At 46.7% G+C, this 12909-nt stretch overlaps 1 protein-coding gene across 4 annotated transcripts in view; it reads right to left on the reverse strand.

Annotated features, from left to right (window-relative positions):
- The window catches only part of CLSTN2 (calsyntenin 2), a 578332-nt gene that overhangs the window by 17769 nt on the left and 547654 nt on the right, over window positions 1–12909 (reverse strand). For all 4 annotated transcript variants that reach the window (XM_032487477.1, XM_032487479.1, XM_032487468.1 and 1 more), the window contains exons 10-11: window positions 9950–10116; window positions 1616–1764 (exon numbers count right to left, since the gene is read on the reverse strand). In XM_032487477.1, coding sequence (XP_032343368.1) covers window positions 1616–1764; window positions 9950–10116 — 316 coding nt within the window. The remainder of the gene's footprint in view (window positions 1–1615; window positions 1765–9949; window positions 10117–12909) is intronic.

Here is a 12909-nt window from a genome sequence, read left to right on the forward strand (position 1 = left end):
GAGCCTGGAACTAAACCCATGCATATACAATCAATTAATTTATGACAAAATAAACAAGAATATACAATGCAGAAAAGACAGCTTCTTCAATAAAGTGATGCTGGGGAAACTGGACAGCTACATCCAAAAGAATCAATCTGGATTACTTTCTCACAGTATATACAAAAATAGCCCCAAATCAATTAACAAGTTAATTGTAAGACCTGAAACCATAAAATCCCTAGGAGAAAACATAGGCAGTATGCACTTTGACATCAGTCTTAGCAATATATATATACATATATATATGATCTGTCTCCTTAGGCAAGGGAAACAGAAGCAAAAATAAACACAAGGAACTACATCCAACTCAAAAGTTTTTGTACAGTGAAGGAAACTATCAATGGTATAAAAAGGCAGCCCAATGACTGAGAGAAGAGATTTGCAGATGACCTATATAGTAAGGGATTGATATCCAAAATACACAAAGAACTCATACAACTCAATGTCAAAAAACAGCCAACCCAATTAAAAGATGGGCAAAGGACATGAATAAACATTTTCCCAAAGAAGACATACAGATGGCCAACAGACACATAAAAAGATGTTCAGCATCACTAATGGGAATCAAAACCACAATGAGGCACCACTTCACCCCTGTCAGAAAGACTAACATCAAAAAGAAAACAAATAACAAGTGTTGGCAAAGGTGTGGAGAAAGGGAAACCCCAATGCACTGTTGGTGGGAAGGTAAACTGGTGCAGCCACTATGCAGAACAGCATGGAAGTTCCTCAAAAAATTAAAAATAGAACTGCCATATAATCCAGCAATTTCACTTCTGGGTATTTACCTGCAGAAAATAAAAACATTAATTTGATAAGATACAGGAAAACATTAATTTGATAAGATACCAATGTTCACTGCAGCATTATTTACATTAGGCAAGATACGGAAGTAACCTAACTGTCCAAGGATAGATGGATGATTGTGGGGGGTGTGTGTGTGTGTGTCACACACACAATAGAATATTACTCAGTCATAAGAAAAAAATGAAATCTGGCAATTTGCAACAAAATGGATAGATCTAGAGGGTGTTATGCTAAGTGAAACATGTCAGAAAAAGACTGTGATTTCACTTATATGTGGAATCTAAAAAACGAAACAAAAACAGACTCATAGATACACAGAGCAAATAGGTGATTGCCAGAAGGGAGGGGGATGGGGGTGGGTGAAATAGGTGAAGGAGATTAAGCAGTAAAGACCTCCAGTTATAAAATAAAAACTCCACAGGGATGTAGTATACAGTGTAAGGAATATGATCAATAATGTAGTGACTGTATGGGGACAGATGGTTACCAGACTTACCATGATGATCATTTCATAATGTGTGCAAATGTCACATCACTACGAAGTATACCTGAAACTAACATGATATTGTATGTCAGCTATATTTCATGTGGAAAAAAATAGAAGAAAACAAAAGTAGACCACAAATCCATTGGGACGTCCTCACAGGGACAATGGAGAAGCTGCCAACAGTTGAAGAAGAGGTGAATCCTGTTTTGCAAGAGAACATTCCCCAGGGATCATCCCCAACGCCTTGGCTGGGACCCAGGCTGACCAGCATCTACTCACTGGACTTTGGAAGAGACTTTCAAGCGCCGCACACCTGCGGTTGGGAACTGCCTGGAGTTGATGTAGGAGACCTTCTGGAGGGCATGGTTGATGTTCCCAATGTCGTCACCTTCCATCACCAGGACGGACTGCGAGGGGTTGAAATGATACTGGAAGACAGAAAGGGGTATCATAGGAGCAAATGATCAGTGACATAAGCAGTCCCATGGAGCCCCTCCATCTCCATGAAAAGGCCACCAAGGCCAGCACAGGTATCTCCAAGGCACCTGCAAGTGCAGCATCTGTGTGCCCAGATGACTGTTTCAACCCCTCAAGCAATCCCTGCTTGAGGGGGTGACTGGTGGGCTTCGGGATCCTCCTCTGTAAGATTCCCAGGAATTATAAACTCCTGGTAATACCAACCTGAGCCACAGGATGGAATTCTGAATTCGCATCCTCTGGGCTACTGTGGGGTCCTGCCCAGAAGCTTTCAGCCCTTGGACTGCCCACCCCCTCAGCTGACACCCTGGAAACTTAGGGCTTTGGTTCCTTTTGCTGTCTTGTCTTTGGTCTTGAACTGCTCCTTCATTCACCGTGCACTCCACTTCCTGACTCCTGACCCAATTTTTAACATCCAACCTTAAAGCTCATTTTTCAGCTAATGGCTTTCCTTCTCTTAGCTCTGATTCTCAGTCTTGCCCGCTTGTTGCTAAACTCTGGTTTCCCATAGCTTTTCCTCACTTGCTGTTTTTACACCTGCCGGCTGTCTTAGTTTTGTTATCTATGCACCGCATCCTGAGTCCCTGGTACCCCGTGCTTGGTGAAGGCCCTGGGGACTACGATGCTCCCCACTGAGTCACCTGGGTCCCCAAACCAGATAAACTAGATACAGACTTCTCTCCCATGATGTTCCCAGTAGTTACTCTTTGAATGGCGCATGGAGAATCGCGTTTGCACTGCTCTGAGTTACTGACCTTGACACACTTCTAAGAATTATTAGGAACTGCTATCAATAAAATGTCAGGAACTTATGTGTGGATTCAGGTTATGCATCCAATACTCATGTCATGGGAAAGAGAGACACGGATACATTTTTATGTAGCTACTTGCCAACAATTATTTATTTTTTTTGAATAACACGTGTACATGGTTCAGCTATATATGTGTGCTAGTGTCCACCCCATTCTTCTCTCCTGTTGAACTAACTTCCCCAATCCCATTCCACAAGTAATCACTGTTCCATTAATTTCTAGTGACAAGATTACATTATTGTTCATAATTAGTTGCTCCCTTCCTACCCTCACCCAGTGAGAGGCTTATACATGTCTGCACTCTTGTCAACAGGCTCGATCACGTGACTTCTGTACCTTTCCCTGCAGGGTATACATTTTTGCCCTGTTGCACTCAACAGCGGTCATGTGACTTGCCAACAAAATGGGGACAGAATTATTGTTTGGTTCATAACCATGTGGGAGATTTAACAGCCAGTTCATAGTTTGCCATGTCACTTTCCCTCTCATGAAACATGCAAAGCCTGGGTCTCACAGTGAGGGGGTTATGGGTAAGAGCTGCCACCAAACTATGGTTACCAGGGGGAAAGGGGGAGGGGGAGGGATAGATTAAGAGTTTGAGATTAACAGATACATATTACTATATATTAGAACAGATAAACAACAAGGACCTACTATGTAGCACAAGGAACTATATTCAATTTATTATAATGAGCCATAATGGAAAAGAAACTGAAAATACATATATGTACATACCTATATGTATAACTGAATCGCTTTGCTGTACTCCTGAAACTAACACAGTAAACTGACTACACTTCAATAAAAAATAAGAATTAAAAAAACACATAATGAGAAAAAGAGCTGCAGCCAATCTTTAATGACTTGAAGTGTTATCAATAAAAAAAAATTTCTGTATAATCTACAGAAATTTTAAAGTCATTTGTTACTGCAGCATAACCTCACCTATCCTGACAGTTGCTACTTAAGCATTTTATGAATATATAATCAATAAATATAGATTCCCATTTTTCTCCTTTCTTACAGCAAAGATAGCTTATTACATACTATACTGTACTTTGCTTTTTTCCATTTAGCTTGTGTCTTGGAGATCTTTTCTTTTTTTTTTTAAAGTTGTATGATACAATTTAACATTAAATCAATTATTTAACCAGTCTCCTAATATGAAGACTTGGGTTGTTTCCAATCTTCTACTAATAATGCTTCAATGAATAACCTGTACATATAATATTTCATTAACATTTCATAAATGTGTAAATGTATCTGTAGAATAAAGCCCTACAAGTGAAATTGTTAGGTCAAAGAGTGTATGCCCTTTAAATTTTGACAAATGTTGCCAAATTTCTCATTGCTAGGGATTACATCAATATATACTCCCTCTCACAGTGTATGATAAAGCTTCTTTTCTCAAGACCTCAACAACAGAGCATGCTATCAAACTTTGGGATTTTTGTCAATCTGATAGGTGATAATACTATCTTAATGTGGTTTTATTTTACATTTCTCTTTCCATGAAGTAGGTTGAGTATGCTTTCAAGAGTTTAAGAAAAAATCTATCTATATTGGCTTTTCTCTGCTATGACTCAGATGTCTTTATAAGAGTTCCTTGTTCTGTGTCTGGACCCTATCAGGAGGTGGGTGTCTCACGAGCACTGTGGTGCCATTGTCCCATGTAATAATCCCTTGTATTGTGGCCCTTAGTCAACTTTTAGCTCAATCTTTGTCTCTCTTAACTATCATGTGAGCATTTCACTGATACCTCTTCCAAGCCTCCCCAGTTTCCCTCACTTAGGTCCCCAATGAGCTCCTACAGTGCTTATGCAATGGTAGTATAATTATTACAGTGCAGTGACCATGAGCTCCCTGAGGACAGGGGCTCCAACTCTTATCCCTGAATCCCAGAACTTCATCCTAGGGCTCTGGAAGCCCCTGTTTGATGAATGACTGAGTGGTCCCCCAGCCCACATTTTACTCAGTATCATCTCCTGTTATTCCCCCAAAGGACTCTTTCTTTCAGTCATGTCTTTTCAGTCAAGCTTTGGTGCGAGTCATTATCAGTGCTCACAAAACCCTGTTCTCCTGTCCTTCCTAGGCTTCCTGGAGATAACGTATCCACATGGTTCAACTATATATGTGTGCTAAGTGTCCACGCCATTTTCCAGCTGCCTTGATCTACCTGTGGGTGGGTCATGTGGCTGCATCCAGCCAATGGGATATGAGAGGAAGTGATACTGGTGCTCTAGGCTGAAGCAGTGAAGGGCCCTGCTGGACACACCACCCTTTTTTCTTTGCCCTAGTGGTCTGTGGCATTCCTCACTTCCCCAGCTTAGTGTGAGAGAGAAATAAACTTGTAAGCATTAAGCAATAGACATTTTGGGGTCATTGGCTATTGCAATTGCTTGGACCACTGGAAGAATTCAACCTTTCCTTCCTGGGCATGAGTCTCACTTCCCCAAATCTATGTAGCATCTCTGAAAGGCTGTGTGGACTGCCACAACCCAGTCCCAGCACAAGCTACAGAGTACGGCTTTGGACAATTTCCTTTCTCTTTCTGGACTTTATTTCCTCATTTAAAATAACGGAGATATTAATATCTACCTGTCTGGAGCTTAAATGAGATAATGTATATAAAGTCTCTAGCACTTAAAAAGGTGTTCAATCTATAATCGCTTTTATTATCACTCTTAATAATGTAATTACTTCTGCGCCAAGTCTTTGCCTGTGCTGGGAACACTGCCTTGGCTGTTCTTCTTTCCCTGCAGTTCAGTTCCCTCCTGTCCTCAAAGCCGAAGCAGGGTCTCTCTGAGCTGTGACGTCTGGTCACAAGCACTGTCCCCCGCGCTGGATTCAGGAGCCCCTGGGCACATGCACAGGTGATGCCACAGTCGGCCTCTGGTTGGCTTAGCTTCTCTCCTGCTGTGGCTGACTCACTAGCTAAGCATGTCTGTCTGTCTGCCCCCTCCCCCAATAGATTGTGAGGAGCCTGAGGACAGCATTACCACGGGGTCCAGCACATGACAAGCATGAGGTAAGATGGTGCCCCCTGCCGAGAAGGCCGATCTCTGAGCTCTGCATGAGGGCTGAACAGAAAAACCAAGCAGGTTCTCCCAGAGGGACTGATTGGCAGCAAGCCGTGGCATGCCCACTGCAGCCCCTAGGGAGAGGATGGGTTAGAGAATGTGTCGGATCTGTAGTGAATACCCTAGTCTGCTTGCCAGAGCATCCCCAAATGGCCACAGTGCTTGAGGTGAGCACTGGCTTAGCCATCAATATAGTACCTGCAGGATCAATAAAATCCTTCACTAAAGTAGGTTTTGTTTGTATGGTTGTTTTTTTTTGTGTGTGTGTGTAGGGGGGCATCGACTGATGGTCGGTCTCTGGTATTGCAGGATATAGGGTGGTACTGGCATGACCACAGGGGCAGGAGATGGCTTCCTGGGGACCTGGCAAAGGGTGACAGTATTCATTCTCCCTGGGAAGCCACCACAGTGGTTCCTTTCTCTGAGCCAAGAAAGCAGTTAGACAGATGGCCTTTGCAGAATGGTCAGCACTGTTGGAGGGTCGGCCAATGTCGCCAGCCACCTACCAGGCTGAGACATCGGTGAGGCCCCTGCCCAAGGCCCTGGCTTGTTCTTCGAGGACCAGCTGGCTATGTCACCCCAGGCCCCTTGCCCTTCCTTTGGACACCTGCTAGCCCCTCTGGGCTGGGCCAGATGAAGATTTGCCACAATAGAGGCTCTTCTGTCACAACTGTCACCCAGGCTTACTTTTCAAAAAAGAAGTGGCAGCAGCAATGCCAAGTGCAAGGTCAGCCCAGCAGGAGAAGGGAACTGTGATTTGTTGAGAGCCTGTTTTCTAGGGGAGATCTGTACCTATATCCATCTGTATGCATATATATCATCTATATCTTTATCTGCACATCTGTCTGTGTGAATGCATATCTTTGCTATATCTGATATATATATATGAGGATGTATAAAAATATATATAATTCAATTCTTACATAACTACAAAGTAATATTAAGTCCTTTTTACACATGAGGGAACTGGGGCTTAAAAGATTAAAGTATGTTGCCCAAGGTCACCCAACTCATACACATCCGTACTGTGCTTTGAACCTAGGAGTGTTTTGTTCCCAGTGTCTTGCTCTTTCCCACCCTTTCCGCACCGTGGAGGTTGGCGGGGATCGTCCTATAAAAATCAGAAGTGGGCATTCCTCAGGAATGTGGCTGTTCCACCACGTCTGGTGTGGATACATAACCATAACCACCTGGACCATTTAATGACTCCAGACGTGCTGGAGAAGTATCCAGAAATACGCAGGACCCAGGGGGAAACAAGGGAGAAGAGGACCTCGTGTGGGGCCCTGTGAGGGGGTGCAACGCTTCCGCAGTCATGAGAGGCCCTCAGTTCTCTGCACCAGCCAGAGAGGATGGAGAAGGCCAGGAGCCAGTGGAGAAACTGCTAGTCATCATTCAAAAACGAAATGAGGGCTAGAGGAGGGAGGCGGGGGAGGAAGTGGTTTTAACAGTATTCAAGAATGCCTTCTCATCTGAGTTGCTAGCACAGAGGAAAGAGCATAGACTTATTTTGGACAAGTCCCTGGGCCCCGATCTCCTTATTTCTGAAATGGGGTCATGATATTTAATTCGTTGTGAGGAGTGGGGATAATGAACTTAAAATAGCCCCCAGTGGGTGCACCGCAAATTGTGTGTCTTATCATTAACTTCTCACTCTGCGGTCTGGTTCTTGCCAGCCGCGCCCTCAGGATGGAAAAGGATCATTTGCAGAGCCTGGTTATGAGCAGGTGGTATCCTAAAAAGTCAGATTAGCTTCCTCCACCCCCCACCGCTTTCGGGGTCACTTGATTTCGCGCTTCCTCTTTCACAGGCTAGGACTGCTATGTAGGAATTGCTGTGGTTCTTAATTTATAATTCTAAGAACGTGTGGCTTTTCAGTTCAGCATCTTTGGTTTATTTGTTCTATAGGGCTTGGAATCCTGAAGCTGTGGCCCCGTGAGATGGTCCAGGGCAGAGGAGATCCATTTAGAGACAGGGGGCAAATCCAGAATCAGAGAGGGGAGGGTTAGAAGGACAAATTTCTGCATCGCTGGTGTGGCAAAACACTAAGGAAACAGTACAAACAGTAGGTCAAGGACCAAACCTCAGGCTCTGCTCGTGACGGTATCTGTATAAAATGTGCCAAGAGGGTCTTCCGTGGGCCAGCTGCCATGAAAAAGACTGGTGGAAAGCCCGCCTTTCCAATAGAGACAGTGTTGTGAGTTTCCTTCAGTGACAGGTGGTTAGCTATTGAGAGTACCTGGGTGTATGTAGGTGTGTGTATGTGTGTGTATGTTTGTGCATGTGTGTGTGTTTCACACATGTTAAACAAGGCTCTGGAAAGCCATTCTTGCTTTACCCTGACTTTGTAATCCTCTCATCTTCCCCATCTGACCCAGGCTCCATTCGGAACCCCACAGCTGTCTAGATCATGCTCCCTTGCAATGGAGCCCTTTAATGCTGCTTGTTGCCAACAGAAAACAAAACAAACAAAACAAAACAAAACAAAACAAAACAAAACAGTAAACACCTAGACATTAACAAGGCCCTGGACATGGCTTTTGCCTCCTGCCTCTCTGGTCACACTTTCTACTTTTCCTTCTGCAGTTTGGGCACTTGTCACACTGGCCTTCTGCCTAGAGTGACTGCCTTGCCCTGACCCCCGCCACTGCCTGTCTTCTTGCTGGTTGGTTCTTACCCTGAAACATTCTGCTCAGACTCTGCCTCCTCCAAAGAGCCTTCCCTGAACTACTGTTCCCCAGGTTCTGAAGCTCTGAACTGACTGGGTTCACATTCTGGCTCCATTCATTACCATCTTTGGGATCCTTGGCAAGTTTCCTTTCTTTTCCAGGCTTCAATTCCTCATGAGCAAAATGGGAATATTCATGGTCCTTTTATCATAGGGTTGTTCTGGGGCTTAAATGAGTTAAACTCTTAGAACACTTTTAGAACAGTGCCTGGCACGTGGGAGACCCTCAGTAAATGTTCATGCTCGTAATCATTGTAGCAGTTACTGCGCTGGATTACAGGCATCTGCTTGGGCCACTGGGTTCCCCAAAGACAATAAGCCTGGAATATTCATTCTGTGCCCCTCTACTCAGCCCAGAACTGAATTACATGGCTGTCCATGGAATGTATGTGGAAGTGATTGTGACTTAAAGAAAAGCATGATGTGTCCAGATCACTGGCCCCTCCAAGGCTACCCAAGGTCAGAGCCCCTACAAGCTTCTGACAGCATAAACAAGAGGGCTCTCTGTTGGAGGGGTGACTCCCCATCCTGGGGCTGGGGCTGGGGCAGGGAGGCAGGGGGAGCTCCATGGGCAGCACTGAGTGTGGACGGGAGGCGGTGGGAAACCTCTGTTCTGGTCATTCCCTCCTTGGGAAAACTTCACAGCCGCTGGACCCTCACGGGTCTGTCCAGTGTTCCTGGAGGCAGAGGGTGGGCCGCCCTGACTTCCAGAGAGGAGGCCTCGGGGCTGCCTGTTCTCGGTGGGGTCCACGATGATTGAGTGGAGGCTGCAGCGATGCTTACCTTGCTCTTTGCTCAGGACCCCGAGGCCTTGGTCCAGGTGAGGCCAGAGCCATCCCTGCCAGTCAGGGAGGTGCTTGATGAGGCCATTACCCACATCCTGCCCCCTCCAGAGGAGCTTTTCTCAAAATGTAGCTTGGATTCCCTTGGATGACTGGAATATTTTTATTTTGCATGGATGATAAAAATAATAAATCCGCTCATAGTCCCTTTGACTGCAGACACTGCCTGGAGCCCAGTCTGTGCCTCAGTGTCACCACGTCAGACCCAGGGACCTCCGCATCTGCTTTCTAATTCCACCCTACTCCGGATTGGTCTTTTCTAATTAGCATTTTCCACGGTCCAAACTTTTAATTCTACTTTTTTGTATTTGTGAAATGTGTTCTTGGGCGCTACTTCAATTCCTTTAGGCCAGTAGACAACAGATCACCCTCCCAACCCAGGAAAAAAAATGAAATATAACAGCTCCCTCCAGGTAGACACTGAGCACGTGCCTGCTTTTGTGCACTGAACTCATTATACACAAGGGCTTCATCCTGGGAATTTGAGGAGACGCACAAGTCTGTCGTGGAGTCACAGTCACGAATCTCCCTGCTGTAGCAGCACCTGTGTGGTGGTACCAGCCTTGTGCGACGTGGCGGGAAATGACTCCACTGCCAGGAGGACACTGGGTGCTGGGCAGCCACCGACTCATGAAGCAACGTCTGACTGGGGGCCATGCCGGCTCCTTCCTTACCTTTATTCCTTGGCCCAGGCTCTCCAGGGAGTTGATATCCAGCCCTTCCTTGCAGGCCTGCAGGCAGGAAATCACCTTCTGACTGTCCATTTTCCCCGGGCGGATGGTGAGGCTGGCCAGGCTGCCGTGGAAGAATTGAGCAAAGCGCGGTTTGGTGACTTCTCCTCCTACAAGACAGAGACACATCGTTATTTGCCCTGCGGAGACTGGGTGGGAAACACCACTTCCAGGCGCCATCTGGTGGGAGGCAAGAACACAGTGGCTGCGTCCCCTAGACCCGAGCTTCTCCTTGCAGAGCTGCGGGGCCAGAATCTCAAGAGGATGTTATTTGCCGCCAAGACCTTGGCACTCCCCAGCTGCACCCATTTAGGAATCTGGGCTTCTTGAATTTTAAAACATTTACTTTCAGAGGCACAAACTGTCTTAGAAGACAGGGAGGGCCTACAGGGTAAAAGCAGGAGCGAGAAAGACGCTACCAGTGCTGAAAGCTGTGCTGTGTGCCACGCTGACTGCTGGGGACTTCATCTGAGTGAGCCTGCAAAGAAGGGGTCATTGTTTCCAAGGGACAGATGATGAGGAACCCTGGGACTCAGAAAGGTTGAGGGACTTGCCTCAGGGACACACAGCTAAAAGCAGAGCTGGGGCTCTAGTCCAGGTCTGTCTGGCTGCAGAGCTGGCATTTGCTCTCTTGTATTCCTCTGAGGGGCTGGCATGCAGTTGAGGGGACCTGGAAACGCCATGTCCGTGGGCTCTGGCTCTCTCGTGGTGAGTTGATTTTACATCCACTCAAATTCAGGTTCTTTGTCATGCAAGGGCTTCCTCGATTCTGTTCTACCTTGGACTTTCTTCTTATCGCCTTCTCATCAGCAGTTTTCTACTGTTCGCTCTGCTGGCTGAGCTGAGTCTGTCTGAGCCCGACTTGGCTTTTCCGCTTGTGAAATTGTTCGACGTGACTCCTGTGGCAAGGCCAGACTGAAAGCCACCTCCTCTCATTTTCTCCCTCATTTACTTAAAATAAAAGCTCCCCCAAGGTCCACTGGATGCCTCACCTCCACCAGGAGGCCTTCCCCACTGACTTTATGAGCACAGACCCCTTCCATCCCTGGGCAGCCTACGTCGTCAATCCTAGCCTTGATCTTGCACTTCTGTTTGTACAGAGAGGTATACAGGGAAGATGGACCTGGGTGGAACTCTAGCTTTGCTAATTCCCTGGAGGGGTTTTGGAGCCTCTCTGAGCCTCTGCTTGCTTGTAGGGGACACTCCTGGGTCTTGCCTCCTTGCTTTCCTGGCTCTTAGCAGCTTCCCCAGTGGCCAGCTCCCACGGGCACAGCCGGCACCTACCCCTGCAGTGTGCTGCATGAGAACCCCACCCCGTGAACCACTTTCCCCAGCATCCTGGAGGGCAGTTTTCTGGCAGGTTCTGCCAAAGTAAAAACAACTGTGACTTCTCTGCTCTTCAGTGAGCCACACTGTGTCGACTAAGTCTGGACCCCAGCCTGGGGGGCAGAGGGCTCTCCATGGGGTGCTCTGTTTCAGCTTTGGGGGAGAAGATGTTCCTGACTCTGCATTCCTATAGTCTTCTGAGTTCCCCTGATTTAGTCACTAATCCTTTATTATCCCAATCCTCTGTGATAGTATTGTTTTATATTTCCTTGTTTAAATTACTGTTGTTTCTCTCTCCTGATTGGGTCCAGAACTGATACACCCTCTATGTTTGCACACACACCTTTGCTCACACCCATTCCTCCTCACACTGAGATACCAGATCAAGCAGATCTCACTGGTCCTTCGAGGGCCCTTAAGCACCCTGCCCACTGTTCCTTCTTCCTGCCCTGAGCCTTGGAAAGAAGATAGTTTTTTTTAAAGTGCCCCTCACAACTTGGCATTGTTGAGTGATGGTTTACATGTATGTGTTTTCTGTCTTCAGTAGCCTAGAATGGGTGATACTCAACCTTGGCTGCATATTTTAATCACTGAGGGAGTCTTTAAAAAATAAACTGATCCTGGTGCTGGCTGGGTCCCACGCAGAGAGATTGTGACCTAACTGGTCTGGGGAGTTTTAAGAACTCCTTTGGGTGAATCAAACATGAAGTCAAGGTGAAGAACCCCTAGGCTGTGAAATTTCTAGCCAGGCTTCTGCATACTCCTTACGTGATCTCTCTCCTTTACGACAGACACCTGCAGGTTTAGCTTGCCTCTCTTTGCAGGCTGCTGGAATTTATTTGTTGAAGTCTGTCTGCTGCATGGCAGGGAGCACACATGCATGATTCATTTTAGTGAAGACAATACTGAGCAGGTATTAGGGGCTGAGGGCTGCCCCAGGCATCTTGCATAAGCTGGCTCATTTATCCCTCTCAACAATGCCGGCCCCTGCCCCTGTGTCATGGGACATCCTCCACCCTGCCTGGCACACAGCAGACACTTCATAACTGTTTGCTGAATTGTAGGAGATGATCCAGCAGAGTCGTGGACACTGTGTCTCTGACATCTACCTCACTCCTGCCTTCTTGCAAGGCAGCCCTGAGGTTTGGGGGGTTGACCTGAGTTCCAGGGATGGACTCTATTTAGTCAAAGCTAATGAGGTGATCCTGTCTCCAGGGCTCCAGTGACTGAAGCAGCCATGGACTTGGGACCCCGTACCAGGATGAAGTCACCCGGCACCTGGCATCCAAAAAGCCACAGGGGTTGGTCCAGGGATAATCATGAGACCAAATTCAGGCCGATGAAATGAGCGGAGAAATTGACATGCAGCCTCTGGGAAAAGAGCTTCTATTTTCTCTGTAGAAAGTTTCTGGAACCTACTCTTGCTCTCTTTCCCTGGAGACCATTATGTGAAGGTAGAAGGCTCGGGGCTGTGGTAGTCACCCTGCAAGCAGACCGAGGACGACCGGGCAATGCCTGGAGGAGGGCGGGGCCAGGGGAGCACAGCGGGCTGAGCGACCCCTGAGTGGCCGGCCTCC

The sequence above is a fragment of the Camelus ferus genome, chromosome 1, assembly GCF_009834535.1.
Source record: "Camelus ferus isolate YT-003-E chromosome 1, BCGSAC_Cfer_1.0, whole genome shotgun sequence".
Classification (NCBI taxonomy): Eukaryota; Metazoa; Chordata; class Mammalia; order Artiodactyla; family Camelidae; genus Camelus; species Camelus ferus.